The 14,145-nt window shown below is 39.5% G+C and overlaps 1 protein-coding gene across 2 annotated transcripts in view; it reads left to right on the forward strand.

Annotated features, from left to right (window-relative positions):
- The first annotated feature begins 4,547 nt into the window (after positions 1-4,547).
- Positions 4,548-14,145, forward strand: part of LOC120313656 (chondroitin sulfate proteoglycan 4-like) — a 39,352-nt gene continuing 29,754 nt past the window's right edge. Inside the window, exon 1 of one of the 2 annotated variants that reach the window (XM_039355771.1) lies at positions 4,548-5,596. In XM_039355771.1, coding sequence (XP_039211705.1) covers positions 5,485-5,596 — 112 coding nt within the window. In that variant the 5' untranslated portion in view covers positions 4,548-5,484. The remainder of the gene's footprint in view (positions 5,597-14,145) is intronic. The other variant, XM_039355781.1, reaches the window with a different exon arrangement.

Here is a 14,145-nt window from a genome sequence, read left to right on the forward strand (position 1 = left end):
CTCAATGTGTACTTACATATTACTACTTTCAAGAGATTGCTACAACCACAAAAAAGTGATTGGGTTCCCTACAGAGAAACTTGATGTGTATAGATAAGCACCCTTTGTATCTTCATATATCTTTTACTTAGCCAAACACTCTTCTCAATTTTTGAATTGCTCACCAGTTATTTTCTCAAAGTCACCCAGAACCTTTGGGGGAACAATGGGCCTGAAAAACATCTGTGAGATGTTATGCAGTGTTTGCAGTGCATCTGGAAGATAAAATCACTTGGATTCTTTTAGGGTTAGATAGTTTGGGGCAAGTCCAGTAAAGAAGGCTTCATCTTGAGATGTTAACTGGGGTGACTCTGAGACTAGTAGATCAGGGGAAGTGAACAGGAGTTTTTGAGACATGCTAGAAGGCATAAACATAAAGAATCGCCAGGACAGTGGAAAGATCCAATACAAAAGCAATGATCAGATATGCATGGCTTAAATCTATTCCAAGAAACTAACTTGAGAAAGCATCTCAGGCTCCACCCAAAGAAAAAGCAAGGGAGGAAAAAACCACATCCAGACTTTCAAGATTGTATTACTATAGGCATTATAATAAAAGAAGTTTTAGACCTTTATGTTACTGGGGGTCTATTCTATAGTCCAGTGATCGTGAACCTTTTAGAGACCGAGTGCCCAAAAACCACCTCGCCCCAGCCCCGCCCCCACCTCTCCTGCCCGCAGGGCCACCCACCTCCACGGCCTGTCCCAACAGATTGCCCAGGCAGCCCAGCAGCGTCATGGTGGCCATGCCCTCTGTCTGCGCCCCGTAGCAGCATCTGTACATGATGGGGCGCAAGGGCGGAGTCTTGTCCCTGCTGCCTGGCTGCCATGTCCTTTGTTGCGCTGCTGTGCACAGGCTGTGCCTGGGGCAACTCTCCTGTGGGGGAGCTGCTGGTGAGGAAGGGGCCATGGGGGGTGGGGGCTGGGGCAATGGTGTGCATGCCCACAGAGAGGGCTCTGAGTGCTGCCTCTGGCACCTGTACCATAGGTTTGCCACCACTGCTATAGTCTATAGTCCATGGTCTATATGTAACCTACTCCATAGATCTACTCTACACACTATGGCTAGATTCCCTAGCTTTTCTGGTTGCAAAATCTCCCAGGGAAATAACAGTAGGTTGGGTTACAGCAGTGGTAAATATATTCTTGAGGAAAAGTTAGTATATCCTTAAATCCAAATTAGTTTATTTATTATTTGAGCAATTTTCTGATAAGTACAATTTATTTATTATAACAAAATCACCTTGAATAGGATGAAACACAAATCCCTATTTTAATTAAATAAAGGCTAAACACTTGTTATAATGAAATCTGTTCCAATCTGATTCAGGAAAAAACAGCTATTAGTTTTGATATTTCCCATTAGAGACAAGCACGAAACAAAAATAACAGTGACGTTTATGTGCAAAATAAACAGAGAACACAAAAGTGTTATAAGCGTTAAAAACCTCATATGAGTCTATCAGAAATGTCCCAGCAGAAAATACATGACTATTTGCCACACTGAACTTTGTATATGTTTGTAAAACGCCAGTATAGTGTTGAACCCGAGGCACTAATATTTCTAATCTAAGAACATGCTTCGTAAGGCCACTGTGATTTATTTGGAAGAGAAACAAATTTATATTTATTTCTGTATTAAGAAAGTATACTAAAATGAGCAGGCAAGAAAAATGGCAGAATCTACAGGCTTGGATAGGGCAAAAAAGTTAGACAGTGGTATCAGTGCAATTGAAGGCAACTCTTTTGTACTTGCATACAACACTGACACACATACAGATAACCCTTGACTTCTAACCATTCATATACCGTAGCAACTAAACAACACTGAAAAAAGTGACTTATGACCCATTCTTGCACTTATCACTGTTGCAGCATCCCCATGCAACCAGCATGTATTTTTTACAATGGCAGTGTCTCAGAGTCATGTGATTGCCATATGGAACCTTCCTAGCCAGCAGTGGGGATTCACTTAATGACATGGTTCACTTAACAGCTGGGCCTTGTATTATATTTATTTATTATATCACCTTTATTATTTTTTATAAATAACTCAAAGGGGAAAACATATTTAATACTCCCTCTTCCTCCTATTTTCCCCGCAGAAATAACCCTATGAGATGAGTTGGGCTAAGAGACTGAGCAACTGGCCCAAAATCAACCTGCTCACATTGATACCTAAGGTGGGACTAGAATTCACTGTCTCCTGGTTTCTAGTTTGGTGCCTTAACTACTAGACCAAACTGGTTCTCTATATTGGGTTTTAGAGGTAGTTTCTAGCATCTTGAACTGCACTCAGAAACCTAGTGATTGGAATATATAAGTGAAAGAGGGAAGGCCCAGAGATAAAGCTGTAGGATAAAACTGGAAAAGCACAAGACAATATTTCAGGTTTACTGTAGAAATGCTTATGTAGTTTTCTTGACATGGAACATGGAATATCTTGCTAATGCGCTTTCCTGAGATGTTTTCCCAACTTCCCAGTCTTGCCTACTACACTTTGAGATTTCCTACTAGCCTTTTTACCAGTTCTAATCAGGACTGACTTTGCTTTGCTTTAAGATCACCAGAGTAGGCCAGTTGCTTCCCCCTGCTGTGGACAGTTGGTAAAACCAAGACCTTAATGGCATAATAATAGTAATAAAATAAGGGTAAAAGGAAATTTAACATGAATGATATTAAAATATTTTATCTAAAAGAGAGGATAGGGAAATATTAGAAAATAAACTTAGAAATGTATCAATTTAAGAGGAAATATACAGACTGCATTTCTTTTTGGAAATTGTTTAATTGTATCATTGTAATTACATTGTAATTACATTGTATCTTTATCACTGTAATTACAGAGGAATATAGGTAGTCCTTGACTTATGACCACGATTGAGCCCAAAATTTCTGGTGCTAAATGAAACATTTGTTAAGTGATTTTTTATCCCATTTTCTGACTTTTCTTGCAGTTAAGTGAATCACTGCAGTTGTCAAGTTAGTAACACAATTATTAAATGAAACTGGCTTTCCCACTGACTTTATGAGATAGTTTCAAAAAGTGATCACATGATCCTAGAATGCTGCAACCGTCATCAATATGAGTCAGTTGCCAATGTACAAATTTTGATCACATAACCATGCTGCAATGGTTATAAGTGCGAAAAACAGTCATAAGTCACTTTTTCAGTGCTATTGTAACTTTGAATGGTCACTAAATGAACTATTGTAAGTCGAGGACTACCTATAGTGTGACATGGAGCTTCATGAACACAGGAGCATTCATATAAATGATGTAACATGGGATTGGATTAGTATATCTCATTGTTTCACAGCCTGGCCAACTTTAAGTTGTATGGACGTCAATTCCCAGAATTCCCCAGCCAGCATACACTGTTATGTATTATGTGATTAAGATTAAGGAGTTGAGATCAGTAACACATTCTTTATATTTAATACATTTATTATACTGCTTACATTTAATATATTTTAAGTAGACATTTGTGTTTTATTTTAATTGTTTGGTTTATTTGATCACTGTGAAAGTTACTTTTTTAAAAAAAGGCTTCCTCAATACACTTTCAACAAATTAGGAGGAACACAACTGCACATGCATTCATTGATGTTTGTGTGTTTATAAACAATGCTATATACTGAAATTTCATCATTGCTGTTAAAGATACATGCGGGTTTTAAAAGAGCACATTATTATCCTAATTTGGATTTTGGATTTGTTCTAATAAATAAAGCCAGTTTGAAATAATGGTTAATGTGCTTGGTTTCTAGGAGACTGTGTGTTCTGGTCCTGCCTTAGGCATAAAAACGAAGGGTGGGTGACCTTAGACCAATTACTTTCTCTCAACCCAACCCACCTAACAGGGTTGTTGTTAAGGGAAAAAGAGGAGGAGAAAAGACTATTACATATATTGGCTACCTCAGGTTATTTGTAAAAAATAATAAAGGAGAGGTAAAAATATTGAAAAGAAATTAACAGACACTATTTTTTGCTTTTTATAGTTGATGTCCTCTTTCTCCTCAGCCTTACATTGCCCTCCAGTGGCCATATTGCTCTCTTTTGTTGGGTGTATTTTATCTTTTGATCCATATAGACGTGTACTACATGCAAAGGTGAAAATATATATCATAGTGAAGTTTTTCTAAATATAAAGATTTTTGCAACTATTGATAAGGCCGATTTTTACACTTAGAAGAGTGTCAGAGATAGTAAGTGAGCTGTGAAAGTAATTACAGGTAGTTCTCGACTTACAACTGTTTGCCTAGTGACTGAAGTTACAACGGCACTAAAAAAATGACTTATGACAATTGCAGCATCCCCATGGTCACATGATTTATATTTGGATGCTTGACAATTGACTTATGATGGTTGCAATGTCCCAGGGTCATGTAATCATCTTTTGCAACCTTCTGACGAACAAAGTCAATGGGGAAATCAGATTCACTTAACAACTGTGTTACTAATTTAACAACTGCAGTGATTCACTTAACAAATGTAGCAAGAAAAGTCATAAAATGGGGTAAAACTCACTTAACAAATTTTTCACTTAGCAACATAAATTTTGGGCTCAATTGTGATTGTAAGTTGAGGACAATCTGCAATAATAATTTGCTATGGAGAAGGAAAATGTTAGTTGACCTCGACTTGCATTTTAAAAAAGCCTTTTCCAAAGAGCTTTCTTTGAGCCTGGCTGCTTTAACCTAAGCCCAATTTTATCATTGGGATTTCCAGTGGAAATATTTAATTAAATCTTAATTCAAGTATATTAAATTTCAGTTTTGAATAATCTCCAAATATTATAGTTTTTGCTTTGTTTCTGCTCTGAATGATTGGAAAAATCATCTGGAATAATAGAAGAGATAATTTCCAGATAATTAGAGACTGTATGAGTAAAACCTTTTTTAAAATGGGAGTATTTTAAGTGGAACTCTATTTGAAAATCTTCCTAACAATTGAATAAAAATGATAGCATACAATTCCTGTATTCTTGGGGGGAAAAGGTCTTTTTTCTTTCATGGAAAATTTACAATTTGGTAACCACCTTTTAAAAGGTGTGCCAGTGGGGAAGATGACATACTGCAATTCTGTCATTGTTATCAATAATATATCGCTGTGTTCGTGGATGCCGGATCAGACATCTGGGGGGGGGGGCAATTTTGCCACTGAAAAAGTGTCAGAATGAGCCCACAGCTTCTCCGGACAGGCAACTGCAGCATCTAGAAAGAGGACGACTATGAGCCAGGCCTGCTCTCCTCCTAGCTCTCCCCCTTCCTGCCAGCCTCTCCCCCTTTCTCGCCCCTCGGTGTAACCTGACCCGAACTGCAAGCGCGCCAGCAAGGGCACCAGTTGTTGGCGGGCGGAGCCCCGCCGTTCAGGCCCCGAAAGCGGCCTCTTGTTACCCTGGGCCGCCGGTGGCTCGCCCTCCGACCCCCGGAGAAGTCGGCATGGCCCCCGGCTGGTGTTCAAGAACCTTCTTGCTGCTCCTTCTGGTGCTCGCCAAGTGTCGTGAGACGCTCGCAGGTAGGGCTCGACTTCCGCCTGCGGGCGGGCGGGCAGGTGAGCGAGCGCGCGGCGAATGGAAGCGCAGCGGATCCCTGCAGACGGGCTCAAGAGCCCCCGGATACGTCCTCGAGTGGCTTCCCCTTCGAGCTCCTTCCTGCTGGGCCGGCTGCCTCTGCAAAGGATGGGCCAGGCTACCAGAGTGGGCGCCTGAGGCGCGGCTTTGAGTGGCTGGATTCCGCGGCCCCACGTGCGTGCCGGCAGCAGCGCTTGAAGCGGGAAGGCAGGCTGGGCGAGAGCGGAGGCAGAAACAAACTCGCCCAAGGGGCCGGAGGGGCGGGGGAGAGCTTCATTCCTCAGCCAAACAAAATCTAAAAAAAAAAAGGGGGGGGGAAACCCTACTGGTTCTTTTGGACAAATGTCAGCACAAATCATTAAATTATGCTGTCCAAATGAATACACATCTGTGTAGACTGAACTTCCATGTTGTGCTGAGCATGCATCCCTGAATATTGGATCCATCACCAGAGAGCATTTGGCGCCGCCTACTTAGCCAGAAAATAACTCCTTTTTACTCTAATGACCTATGCTGAATTCTTGGTTTATGGTTTGTGGGAATCCAGGAAATTGGACTGAGCAAGCCAGAGCAAGTTAACTGTGGGCAAATGTGTGTTGTGAAACAGCCTCCTACGCCTAAATCATGGTTTGGAGATCAGAATGGCAACACCCACACAACATGCTGAACCAAAACCAGACAAACACTGTGGCTTAGGTCAATATATCAATATATCAGCCTAGCTATATGTGTCATCTTCCAATTACCACAAATCTTTGTCTTTAATGCTTCAATGGCTTCAGTTAGCATAACCAGTTAGGAGGAATGGTGGCAATTATACTATTATTATCTTCTCAGTTGCGCTGTATTTCCTCACTTTGGCAACTCAAGATATGTGACATTTAAGATAGCTTATAGCAGTGATTGCGAACCTTTTAGAGACCGAGTGCCCAAACTGCAACCCAGAACCTACTTATGCATCATTGGGTGCCAGGTGGGTGTGACCCATTGGGTGGGTGTGGCCCATTGGGTGGGTGTGCCCATTGGGTGGGCGTGGCTGCAGTGGTAACAGCAGACTTGGTGGGACTAAAAAGTTCAATCAATTCCAACTTTGTAAGATCTTTTTTTTCCCTTGAGAAGTTGAAATTGACTGATTGATTGAACCTTTGTTTTTTGTACACAGCGGCGGAGGCCTAAAGTGAAAAGGTTTTATAAAACCCAGCTGAAGGCCTAAGACTGGGGCAACAGCGTGCGTGCCCACAGAGAGGGCTCTGAGTGCCACCTCTGCCGCCCGTGCCATAGGTTCCCCACCACTGTCTTATAGTCACTCATGCCTCAGTCACCTGTTCAGATTATTATAAAGTCCTTTACATAAGGCTGCCCTTGAAGACCATTTGAAAGCTACAATTGGTCCAGAATGCTGCAGTGCGGACAGTGTTGGATGCTCCTGGGTTTTTCCATGTTATACCTCTGTTGCACAAATTGTAGTGGTTCACAGATTTCTTCCACCTTCAAAGTGTTGGCTATTACCTTTAAAGCTTTATATAGGATGGGACTAGGTTATCTGCAGGACCATCTCACCCGGAGAGTATCTGCCTGTCCCAGCAGTTCAATCACACTCCAGGTCCCTTCTCTGAAATCTTGCCGTCTATTGGCACATTGGAAGTGTGTCTTTTCCATGGATGCCATTCACCTTATGGAACACTCATCTCCTAGTGATACAGTAAACCTTTACTCTTTTAGTCTTCTGAGAGGCTATTAAAACCTGGGTTTTAGCTCAAGTGTTGTTATTGCATCCCAAAGGGATGACTGAGGCACAGGGTTGTGTTTTATATTTTATGGCTTGGTTTTATAGTTGTGGGGGGCGGGAGGTAGATAAGTTTTTTTTAAGATGGATAGCCATACAAATGTTACAAATAAAATAAAAGCCCAGAATTCCCTAGCTGGAATCCCAATTTCTGAGAATTTTGGGAATTGCAAAGCAAGCTAACTCCAAATACATGCTTCATTTATAGGAAAGGCTAAAAGAGCATTAAAAAGAGAGCTCAACAAGGCAGCACTATACAGTATAACACTTTACAAACTGTGTAATTTTTTTGAGCCCCTCCAACTGTAATTTTTTTGAGCCCCTCCAACTGTGAACCCAGGGAAAGGCATGATTCCTTTAAGACCCAAAGAGAGTGTCAGTGCTGGCTTTGAAGAATTTTCCCTTCAGATCCAAATAACTTCATGACTCTAGTGGAGAAGTACAGTGAGTGATGTTAATATTATCTAGATTTAGCTATATTTTCTTTTCTGATAACATTAATTTCTTTGGCTTTTATTTCTTATTCCTTTTTTGCACTTCTTATAACAACCACACAATTGGTTAATTTTTCCATGGCTATCTGTTCTTCATCTGGTCTTTCAGATCTTCCAAAGGTTGCACCCATGGCTGCTTTGGCTTAGTCCAGGGGTGTCAAACTGCCGGCCTGTGGGCCAGATGCGTCATGCCGAAACTGCGCTCACCCCAGCTCCGGCAATGGGGAAAAAGTCGTAATACGTCACAACGCGTCATGTGATGTTGTGAATTTGATACCCCTGGCTTAGTCCATCCAATTTGGTGCTGGTAGTCTTATTCTTTCCTTTAACATTTCCCAGCATGAGAGCCTTCTCTAGGGAGCTATGACTTTGCATAATATGTCCAAAGTAGAATAATTTGAGCCTGGTCATTTATGCCTCTAGTGAGAACTCGGTTGATTTGTTTGATGATCATAACATTATTTACCTGCAAAAAGAATAATCTGATTGATATGTATGTAAGACTTGGGGGTGGGAGTTGTTGCTAGATCTGTGAAAAAGTTTGATATTTGTTTAATGCATGTGAACTGGTTTATAGGCCACTTTAGTTTTTCATTCAGGAAAAATTGCATTGTAAGGACAGATTTCTGAGTTAGAGTCTGAATTAAACCATTTTAAACTTTACAATATTAAAGTCATGACTCAAAACTGTTGGCCTGTAGAAGATAGAAAATTTATTGCCACTTTTGAAAATGAACCGTAGAATGTAAATTAGTGTTTATGTTATGCATGTGTGTTTTCAAATCATATTTCATCAGAAGGTTCTGGAAACAAACCAGAACCATGGAAATCAATAATTGGTTTTTTCACTTGACTCTAATAGGATTTGGATTATTCTCCTTGTGCCTGATTTATAACTACATGCCTGTAATATGCTGAAAATGTTTTCACAGTATATCTGTTGACAGCCTTTTGTCCCTCTCACCCCTAAACACATTCCAGATCTGCTTCTTAAAAATTCCTGAGTTCAAACAAGAGCAAAGCACTGTGGAGTTGCATATAGGAGCGGGTCCTAGGAAAACTAATCAACATGTAACTGCAAAGCCTATAGCAGTGTTTCTTAACATTGGCAAATTTAAGATGGGTGGACTTCAACTCCTAAAATAGCTGGCTGCAGAATTCTGGGAGTTTAAGTCCACCTATTTTAAAATTGCCAAGATTAAAAAACAGTGGGCTATAAATTGAATGGCTAGGCTAGGCCTGTTCGATCAGGCCTGTGTCTATCTTTATCCAGTATTTTGTTTCTTATCAGGTCCAACTGTTGCCTCTAGAGCACTTACAAAAAAGAAAGGATCTCTCTCCAACTGTCGTTTGGAGATATGCTGCCCTTAACTGGGCAGTAGCATTGTAGCTTAACATTAATAACCCTTGAGAAATGTGCTCTCCATGAATTTCTCCTCTTCTTTAAAACCTTCCAACTCAGTGACCATCACACATCTTGAAATGAATGCCACAGGATACTTAGGTCTGAAGAATAAATGTCTAAATTTCTTACAATTTGTTTCAGTGGATGATCTCTAGTTTTAATAGTTAAAAAAAGGAAACATTTTCTTTTGGTCCACTTTTTCCAGTCCATGTATGTGTATACAGATAGTCCTCAAATTATGATCACAATAGGAAATTTCTGTTGCTAAGCAAAGCAGTTGTTAAGTGAATTTTGACCCATTTTATGACTTTTCCTACAATGAATAAGCAAATCACTGCAGTTGTTAAGTGAATCCAGCTTCTCCCATTGACTTTGTTGTCTGAAGCCAGCTGGGAAAGTTGTAAATGACAATCATATGATCCCAGAAAAATTCATGCTGGTTGCCAGGTGCCTGGATTTTGATCACTTAACCGTGAGGATGCTACAATGATTTTAAGTGGGAGCATGTCATAAATCACTTTTTTCATTGTCATTGTAGCTTCAAATGGTCGCTAAACAAATGGTTATAAATCAAGAACTACTTATACATCTCAGTCATGCTTCCCTTCCATCAGTTTTTCCCAAGCCAACATGCTCCATTCTTTTTTCATAGAGAAGGTATTGAAGATTATTTGGTTGCCCTTTTCCTTGCTCTATAATATCCTTTTTCATATTTATTAACAGAAATGTGCCTGTAATCCAGGTGTGAATATGACCATTTATTTGGAAGGACATTGCAATGTTCCTGTTTTCAGTTTCATTCCCTAATGATCCCTAATATAGAGAATGCCTCATTTTCATAGCTGGTTCACATTAAGTTTCCTTCACCAAGCTATCTTCTATGAGCTCAAGGTTTTTTTCTGGTCTGTTATGAACAGCTGCATGTTATGTTGGTTGAATTAACATATCCACCAAGCCAATATGTGGTGTGTAAAACAAGCTTTACAACTTGGTGTGTTTATGGACCCAACTGATTGTGGTTTATTCAGCCAGCCACAGTTATACACATTGTGACTTTGGAGATCAAGAGCTGCAATTAGCAGCTTCGGAGGAGCTAAAAGCTGCAGTGGTAGTAAAAGAAAATAAGCAAATCATATGTCATAAAAATGGCTAGGGCTGGAATTTTCGCTCTTCTCCCTAGTTCAGGGGTAGGCAACCTTGGCTCCTTTATGACTGGCTCAGAAATTCTGGGAGTTGAAGTCCACAAGTCATAAAAAAGCCAAGGTTGTCTACCCCTGCCCTAGTTTTGGGGAAACAATTGTGTTTTTTCTTTTTCATCAAAATCCTGGCAAACTATCAAGAGTTTAGTGGTCACAAAAAGGCATCAGGAAGCCACAAGTGATCTCAGATCTGCAAGGTATTCTTTTTTAGTTTGATGAGACTTCAATCACTTCATCTGATTGTTTTCCAAGCATTTGAATTCTGCAGATCTTTATCTATATTCTTTTTGCATTTTTGGCATTATTGATAGTTTTGGTAATAGAGCATCATAGAGTTTCTATATTTAGCAAGGTTTAAGAGGCTGTTTCAGAAGCGTTCACTTGGTACAAAAAGGGTTATTGGCAATGTCTTCTGGATCAGAATAAACATTTAGAATTTTGAGAAAATGCCATCATCTAATATATATCATTCAGAACAGATAAAAAAATAGTGGACCAGAGGAATGCTGTGGATATAATTTACTTGGACTTCAGTAAAGCATTTGATAAAGTAGACCACAATCTACTACTTGATAAGATAGAAAAATGTGGGTTATACAGCATCACCACCAGATGGATTCGGCTGACCGGTCGTACTCAGTGTGTGGTCCTTAATGGAACTGCATCTACATGGAGGGAAGTGGGTAGTGGGGTGCCCCAGGGCTCTGTTCTGGTCCCAGTGCTCTTCAACATCTTCATCAATGATTTGGATGAGGGGATAGATGGGGAACTCATCAAATTTGAAGACGACACTAAGCTGGCAGGAATAGCCAACACTCCAGAAGATAGGCTTAAGATACAGAAGGATCTTGACAGACTTGAACATTGGGCGCTGTCTAATAAAATACATTTAGGCAAGAAAAACCGAATGCTCACGTGTAGTATAGGTGGTACCTTGCTTAATAGTAGCAACTGTGAGAGGGATCTTGGAGTCCTAGTAGACAATCACTTAAATATGAGTCAGCAGTGTGCTGCAGCTGCCAAAAAAGTCAACACAGTGCTAGGCTGCATTAATAGAGGGATAGACTCAAGATCACGTGAAGTGTTAATACCACTTTACAATGCCTTGGTAAGGTCACACTTGGAATACTGCATCCAGTTTTGCCTGGAGGGCCATGACCTACAAATAGGATGGCATGCCATATTATGGGATCATAAATATAAAGTACATAAATATTTTCGAAGACACTATATTAGGCAAGCTCTTATTGATGTATGGACAAAAATTTGGCAACCAAATTATACCCAAGTACCTAGTTGGATCTCACCGTTAGAAATATATGTACACCCCAAATTTACCCAATTAGACAAGACCATAACATATAAAAACATCTTAGATGAAAGAGGGGAATTGAAATCCAGGAAAACCCTCCAGGATGAAGGGATAGAATTAGAATGGTGGGCATACCTGTAACTGCAGGTGAGATATCGGAAAGACAAAAAAGAGTTAGGCATTAAATTAGAACCAATAGAATTGGATAAAATAATTTTGGGGTCGGAGGATAAAATGATTAAAAAATTATACTACTATTTGTTAGATCAGGCAATGTACGAGGAACAAGTAAAAGGGACTATGTTGAATTGGAGCAAGAACTTTGGTCTTAATTTTGATCTGCACATTTGGCAAGAACTATGGGCAAGAAACAAAAAGCTTACTTTGGCCACCTCTTACAAAGAGAACCTTTACAAAATGTTTTATAGATGGCATCTCCCACCCACAAGATTGGCTAAAATGTGTACCAATGTCTCCCCTAAATGTTGGAAATGTAATTTGACAAGTGGAACTTACTATCATATGTGGTGGGAATGCACGTGAGCTCGTGATTTTTGGAACAGGATTAAAGTATGGTTGGAAGAAATATTAGAGCAAGCGGTAGAACCAAAACCAGAACTCTTTCTATTAGGTTTAACTATGCAAAAGCATGACAAAGGCGTACTTTATTTAATGCTACACATTTTAACGGCTTCCAGACTGGTTTTTGCTCAAAATTGGAGGAATAAGGGAACCCCAACGGAAGAAGAGATCCTGCATAAAATTCTATCATGTGCTGAGATGGACAGGCTTACAATGATTATGAAAGACAAGACAGAACATGAATACTTCGAAATCTGGGGCAAATTTTACCATTGGTATGAATTAAGAACTGCTCGGACTTCAAGTTAATGGTAGAATTAAAAGATATACATAACTGTACATATAATTGTATATATAATTGTATTGTATAGAAGATGAGGCTTATATAGAGGTTAAGAACGATGGATTAAACTTTTGTACCATGATAGGAACTGATAGGAAAATTCATTCTGGAATGTCATGTTTGTCCACTGTTGTTTTAATTGTATTATGAATAAAAATTAATTAAAAAAAAATTGAAGACGACACTAAGCTGGCAGGAATAGCCAACACTCCAGAAGATAGGCTTAAGATACAGAAGGATCTTGACAGACTTGAACATTGGGCGCTGTCTAATAAAATACATTTAGGCAAGAAAAACCGAATGCACACGTGTAGTATAGGTGGTACCTTGCTTAATAGTAGCAACCGTGAGAGGGATCTTGGAGTCCTAGTAGACAATCACTTAAATATGGGTCAGCAGTGTGCTGCAGCTGCCAAAAAAGTCAACACAGTGCTAGGCTGCATTAACAGAGGGATAGACTCAAGATCACGTGAAGTGTTAATACCACTTTACAATGCCTTGGTAAGGTCACACTTGGAATACTGCATCCAGTTTTGATCACCATAATGTAAAAAAGATGTTGAGACTCTAGAAAGAGTACAGAGAAGAGCAACAAAGATGATAGGGGACTGGAGGCTAAAACATATAAGGAATGGTTGCTGGAATTGGGTATGTCTAGTTTAATGAAGAGAAGGACGAGGGGTGACATGATAGCAGTGTTCCAAGGGGTTGCCACAAAGAAGAGAGAGTCAAACTATTCTCCAAAGTGCCTGAAGGCAGAACAAGAAGTAACAGATAGAAACTAACCAAAGAGAGAAGCAACCTTCAGTAGTGGCCAAAATTGTGGAAACCTTTTGGGAAAAGTGTACAGTAGAAATGTCACCTTTGGTTAAGTTTCCACCATTTTTTTTCTAATTTCTTTATAACTGTAGCCCTGTTCACTTAATAATATTATTTTACATTGCTTTCTGGGCAACCAGTCAATTCTTTGCACCATTACTTTAATTTTATTATGTTTTACAAACTCACTAAATGTAAGGAAAACAAAAACCCAACCAACTTGATAGTGATCACATAATACGCTGACAAATGTCTTCTCAGCTTCAATACATGACATCAATAACTGAATCCTACTGTGATCTGATTGACTCATTGCCAAAACAAGATGACACCTGATTGGCTCTCTAAACACTCATACTCATTGGCTACAATCAGATGAAGGAAAGCTACCTGATATCAACCTAAGCAAGTTGTGCTTCCTTTTTCTGGTTATTTGGCTATAACTTTTCATAGAATACAGTACAGATAATTGAACAAACTTTGTTGCATCACATTCTTGATTAAATTATCTTTCCATTGATATATAATTTTATGGTACTACTCCAAATAAAAAGTGTTATTAGCTATCAAACCTCAAAAATACACTTTTC

This window comes from Crotalus tigris, unplaced genomic scaffold, assembly GCF_016545835.1.
Source record: "Crotalus tigris isolate CLP2741 ecotype Arizona unplaced genomic scaffold, ASM1654583v1 scf7180000017571.3126492, whole genome shotgun sequence".
NCBI lineage: Eukaryota > Metazoa > Chordata > Lepidosauria > Squamata > Viperidae > Crotalus > Crotalus tigris.